The sequence below is a fragment of the Capsicum annuum genome, chromosome 3, assembly GCF_002878395.1.
Source record: "Capsicum annuum cultivar UCD-10X-F1 chromosome 3, UCD10Xv1.1, whole genome shotgun sequence".
In the NCBI taxonomy this organism is placed as follows: domain Eukaryota; kingdom Viridiplantae; phylum Streptophyta; class Magnoliopsida; order Solanales; family Solanaceae; genus Capsicum; species Capsicum annuum.
In genome coordinates this window covers 248,595,326-248,601,325 of record NC_061113.1, presented here as the reverse complement: position 1 = coordinate 248,601,325, position 6,000 = coordinate 248,595,326, and the positions used below count along the sequence as shown (strand labels likewise).

Here is a 6,000-nt window from a genome sequence, read left to right as displayed (position 1 = left end):
AGTTTATGTGAGTATTAAGAACATTTTTAATTTGTTCAACTAAGGTATTTTTCAAAGATATATCTTCTGCTAGGAGATCATGTATGATGACTTGCAACTCCTGTACTTGAGAGACAACAGATTTGCTATCTATCATTTTGAAGTTCAGGAATCGTGCAACAAGGAATTTCTTAATTCCCGCATCCTCCGTCTTATATTTCCGCTCAAGTGCCCCCCACAGTTCCTTTGATGTCTTGGTCCCACTATAAACATTATAGAGGTCGACTTAGAGACCACTCAGAATATAGTTTCTGCAAAGGAAATCTGAATGTTTCCAAGATTGTACAATTACGAAACGCTCTTTGTCCGAGGTTCCCTCGGGTACCTCAGGAGCATCTTGGCTAGTGAACCATTGCAAACATAAAGTGGTGAGGTAAAAAAACATCTTTTGCTGCCACCGTTTGAAGTCAATGCCCAAAAATTTTTCGGGCTTCTCCGCCGGTGCCATTGTTGGCGGAGAATTTGCGCGACTTGATGTGGCAATATTAGTTGCCCCCACAGACGTTGTCGCATCCATCATTTGACTTTAAGTTGTCATTTTTCCTGTCACTACAAGACAGAAAATTTAGTATTTTTTCAGAATACTATTTATATAGATAAATAACTTGAAACTCTTCTTGTTTCTAGTTAACGATGAAGTTTTATTACTTCGAATCGTCAACCGAGTGAACCTTAACTTGTGATGAAGATTCTATGTCTTCTAATCACTAGTTAAATTCAAGCGGAGTAGAAAGCTTAAGCTTTAATCTCCAAAAACAAGCAATACAGATTCTGTAAAGTTTTATTTCCTTAAGATTGTTATTTCCACAATATATTCAAGTATGCAGAATCTGTATAGCAGAACAACAACTTCAACTAGTTCAAGTTTATAAACAAGAACACAATGAAGTATATCAAATACCTCAACAGAAGATCAAGATGACTTTTTCAAGAGGTGTATTTTATTTTATTTTTCAGAAAAATAGATAAAACAGAAATGAATAAAGCCAAGTCGTCCGAATTCACGGAGTTTCCTTAAGGAAATAACTCCCCTCACTGTACTCGAGGTTGTGAAATTTTTTCTCCCAGGATAAAATGGCCTTCAATTCGACTATAGCGGTACCTCAAATAGTCGGATTCTTCGAACGCACTCAACAGTTTGATTGATCACAAAGAGTATTTTGAAGACAAGAAGAGTTGTGTAATCTGAAAATTTCTATATCAAAACCTGTGGATGAAACCAGGTTTATATAGCCACAAGATGCCTCTTCAGAAAGGTGGCATTGGTTCAATTTAAAGGTGTGTGACTTTTCTGAAAATGCATGTCTGTTTATGAAAGGTGGCATTGGTTCAATTTAAAGGTGTGTGACTTCTCTGAAAATGCATGTCTGTTTACATAAAACAGTGCATCATTTTGCTGAAACAGTACATACCAGTTCGTATGAAACATTGTGTCATTTCATCGAAACATTGCATCAGTTTGCAGAAACAGTGCATCAATTCACTGGAACGGTGCATCTGTTTGCAGAAACAATGCATCAATCAGCATTGCACCGTTCCGAAGCCGAAGCCAAAGCCGAGCGACGACGGCAGCAGCACGAGGCATCTCTATTTTCTTGCCTCACTTATCATGTGGAGTAAGTGTTCATTAATATAAACATTACAAAGTTCCCTTCTCCCACCAATGTGGGAGAATTAATGGACTTTCCAATTTGGGAGTATACCTTCTAAATTGGTATCTCCTTTCTTCCACCATTTTTCTCTCCATTTTTTCCATTCACACTTCATTCATATACTATGAACCCAACAGAAATATTTCTCAAATTATCAATATATCGCTTTAACACATCTAAATGTTGGAACATATGAAAACAGATGTAACAATAACGGGCTTGTTTCGCAATAAGCACGTGTTCACGCTGCTAGCTTGCTAGGTGATGGTTATTTCTCTTCTTTCCCTTTAGCTTTACAGAAACAAGCAAATAACTGGCGAGGGACTAAAGGACATCCTAGTCCACACCCAAAAAGTAGGTTCCAGCATTTACGTTGTTTGAGCAATGTATACCCCCGCCCTCTAACCCCACAGAAAGTAAATACGACGACGGCATCACAAAAGGAGATGATCACTGGAAAAACAATGAGGCAACAGCACTTACACGACTACAACAGAAGCCAGTTGAGGAAGCTCCTCGCCGTTATGAAAAAACTCTTCCATATCGTTGAGCCAAACCGATATTGCAGTGCATGCACCACCTGGCCACATCCTGAAACAATAGAAATAATTAGAAAAACACCAGATAACTGTTGTAATACACACCCATTTTAAATCTCCCCGGTCAGTGAAACAGTTATGCTAGCACTATATGGTAACATAGATTATAGGGAGTTGGGCAAGTTGAAGGGAGGGTAGTCAATTAGAATGTAGTGCCACCATAAACCTACGAAGAACGAGTACCTATGAACATCCACAGACCACAAAAGTTTGTTTCTTCGAAACAGTTCGGGGAATAAGCCCCTTTTTGTTGCTTCATTCAGCACTCTTGCAGCCCTTTCCTTCTGGCCTAACCACCAAAGTGCTTCTATAAGAGTGTTGTAGAACCTCATGCTCAAACCACATCCTTCTGACTTGAGTTTGTCAAAGACATACTCAACCATCTGCCAATTATTTTCATCGTCCAAATCCCCGTGAATCATTTGTCCAATAATTTGGTGCATATCTGATGTCTTGTTTGTCATCACGTCATTCAATAATTCACGGGCCATATCCCACCTAATCGAAGAATTTTAAGACAGCATATAAGAACATTGGGAAAAAAAGGAAAGAAAGAAAGATCTTCTTTGTTAATCCAGTCATGCACAAATTCACAGGAATGCATCCACCAACTTTAAGAGTATCCAAACATGCCACAACATACCAAGTGAAACCCCACAACTGGGGAAGAGCATCCAAGCATCAAACAGGCATATACCAAATTAGACTAGGACCAGTCAATTTCATGGCGTAACATATGGTAGCAGCTTTTGAACAGAGGCTAAGCTCCACTTACACCCTAATGCCTAAAGCTTGCCAGCAAATAAATTTCCTCCAAATAATGAACAATGCAAGGAAGTACAAAATGCACAAATCCTAATGCAGTATGAAAAAGGGAAAAAAAAAAACAAGGTAGAAGAAGAAACACTATGAAATTTATGGAAAAGAAGTTTAAAATCCTCAATAAGGTACTAGAGACTAGTTCGGTCAGTGCACACAACTAGTCAATCAATTTAACCCCTTTGCATTTGCAAATTGTATTCCACTTAGTACCTTAAGAAGTACACTCATACAAGAAGCTACGTCACCTGTTACCATTCTCAAAAAAGCAAGAGGCTATATCCCAGCAAGTTGAAAGACAAAATAAAATGGGTTTCCAATTATCTAAAGAACCATTTCTGAGGCACCAATGTGAGATTAATAGAACAGTATCAAGTTTTAAAATGTGAAGAAGGAAATCAAAATCCAACCTCTCACTTTTTCCGTAAATTGCCAGCATCATACAACAGCAAATGATGCTAGGCTGAATACCCAGTGATTTAATTTCCTGAAACTGCTCCTCGCTTTCATCAACTAAGCCTGCAAGGCAGTAAACACTCAAAACTGCTTCAAGTGTCCGCTCATCTGGATCACATCTTGCCTTTTCCATCTCAACATAAGTTTTTATAGCTTCTTCAAACTGACCTCCCTGTCTATACCCTTCAATCATACCGTTGAAAGAATCCCTGTTCCGGGGAACTCCAACCTCACCCATTCTAAACCATATGGCTTCAGATTCTTTGTAAAGTCCCCCTTTAGCAAATGCATGGATCAGAGAATTGAAAGTTTCCACCATTGGTCTGCTTCCTACCTCATTCATGGTATTAAATGCGACAACTGCCTCCTCATACAGCGCTGCCTGTCCATAAGCTTCAATCACAGAAGTATATACTTTAGAGCTAGGCACCATACCCTGTCCATTCATACGTAGCAGAATCCTTTTTGCATCTTCGTGAAGCCCTCCCTTTCCGCAGGCATATATCAACCCTTCGTAAGTCTCCATATTAGGTTCTACCTTCTCTTCAACCATATCATGGAACAATGTTACGACCTCCTTAAAGTAACCACCTTCACCAAAGACCTGGATGAGAATATTGTATGTATCCGCATCCGGCTCTGTATTACTCGTTTTCATCTCAAGGAAAAGTTCCCTAACCTGATCATATCTCCCATTTTTCCCATATAAATTCAACAAAATACTATAAGTCTCAGCATTAGCCACACATCCAGCTGCCTGCATTTGCCTAAACACATCCATCGCCTCTTTCATAGACCCCAAATGCGCATAAGCCTCCAATAAAACATTATACGAGCTAACCTCAGGCGATGTACCCCCAGCCTCCATTTCCATAAGCAATTCCGACACCTTCCCCAATTTCCCCAGTTTCCCAAAAGTCTCCACCAAATAACTATACGTAGTTACATCAGGCAAAACCCCAGCCTCATTCATCGTCCTAAAAACCATCTCCGCTTCATCTTCCAACCCTCTACTTGAACAAGCACTTAACAATGTATTGTACGTAACTAAATCAGGCTGAATACCCTCATGCCGCATTTCAGCAAATAAACCTAACAAACCCTCCCATTCATACCCACCTCGAGCACACGAATTAATAACTGTATTATACGTCAAAATACTAGGAACTATCTTTTCTTGCTTCATTTGCTCAAGCAATTGCATCGAAGTTTCAAATTGCCCATTTCGACCATAAGCATTGATAATAGCAGTGTATGATAACACCGTTCGTGCTACACTATGAGTAGGCATTTCATCGAATATCTCAAATGCTTTATCAAGAAGACCTTCACGACCCAAAATTCCAATAATTAAAGTATAAATATGCTCATTCGGCTTACACCATATCTGCCGCTGCATATACTTGAACAGTCTAAGCGAACGTTGCCAGTCCCCGCGAGCCGCAAATTCCTTGAACACTAACGAAAAATCGGAAAGCGAAAGCTTGTTTTTGAAAGTGTCCAAACACCGCGCAATGCTGCCACGTGGCGGGAGGCTAGAGAGTTTGTTGATTAGAGTTTCGACGTCGTAGGTGTATTTCCCTTTCTCAACGGTAACGGTTGGGTTACCTAAGATAAGGTCTTTCGGTTTAGCTCTAACGGCGACCGTTAACAGAAGACGGCGGTGGACGGCGGAGAACTTGTCGGAGTTTTGGAATTTGGACGGAAATAGGAGATGGTGAGAAGAGGGAAGTGGGGTGAGAACTGGGGAGAAGGAGTGGTATGAGAGGGACATTTTGGTCAATTCCACATGCGCTGGTGTGTGGTAGTGGATTATCTGAACGGTGCCGGAGTGAAGAACGGTGAAGTGGCAGAGGACGGTGGAGGTCGGAGGATGGCGGAGGAGGAGGTAAGGTTTAAGCTGGGGTTATTACAAGAAGGAGAAGAAGTAGTAGTTGAAACACGTGGATAATGGAGGCTGTGGATAAAATGGAAACTGTATTACTCGAAAAAACTGTAAATTAGTTTTGTTTTAGGGCAAATAACCGTAAATTTATTATTTTCCTGAGAGAGCCATATGACCTTTTAGGGTCGATCTCTCAAAGCAATCTCTTACTTAAATGCAAAAATAAGATTATGAGTACTTCTCCGAATAATCTAATCTGTATCGTGAGCGCAATGCATCTAATTATCTTTTTTTAATTGAACTTTCACTTTGAACTATCTTTTTTCTCAAGTAATTCTTTGAACATTCGAATTCTAAAATTTTAACGTAAATCCAGATTGTTTTACTTTAATGCCATTCGATACATTTTCATACTTCAGTAACTAATCGTAAATGTAACTCAAAACAAACTCAACATAGTAGATTATTCAAATATTTCTTCTTAAGTAACAGCAATTCATAATCTATTGTAATTCTGTATCTCTTTTATCCCTTTTAGTAATCTCCAATC

General features: G+C 39.4%; 1 protein-coding gene across 1 annotated transcript in view; it reads right to left on the bottom strand.

Moving 5' to 3' along the window:
• Nucleotides 1-5,663, bottom strand: part of LOC107862461 (pentatricopeptide repeat-containing protein At1g74850, chloroplastic) — a 12,931-nt gene extending 7,268 nt beyond the window's left edge. Inside the window, exons 1-3 of the mRNA XM_016708052.2 lie at nucleotides 3,520-5,663; nucleotides 2,474-2,788; nucleotides 2,175-2,282 (exon numbers count right to left, since the gene is read on the bottom strand). Of these exons, the coding sequence (XP_016563538.1) occupies nucleotides 2,175-2,282; nucleotides 2,474-2,788; nucleotides 3,520-5,339 (2,243 nt within the window). The 5' untranslated portion in view covers nucleotides 5,340-5,663. The remainder of the gene's footprint in view (nucleotides 1-2,174; nucleotides 2,283-2,473; nucleotides 2,789-3,519) is intronic.
• Between the last annotated feature and the right edge of the window lie 337 nt (nucleotides 5,664-6,000).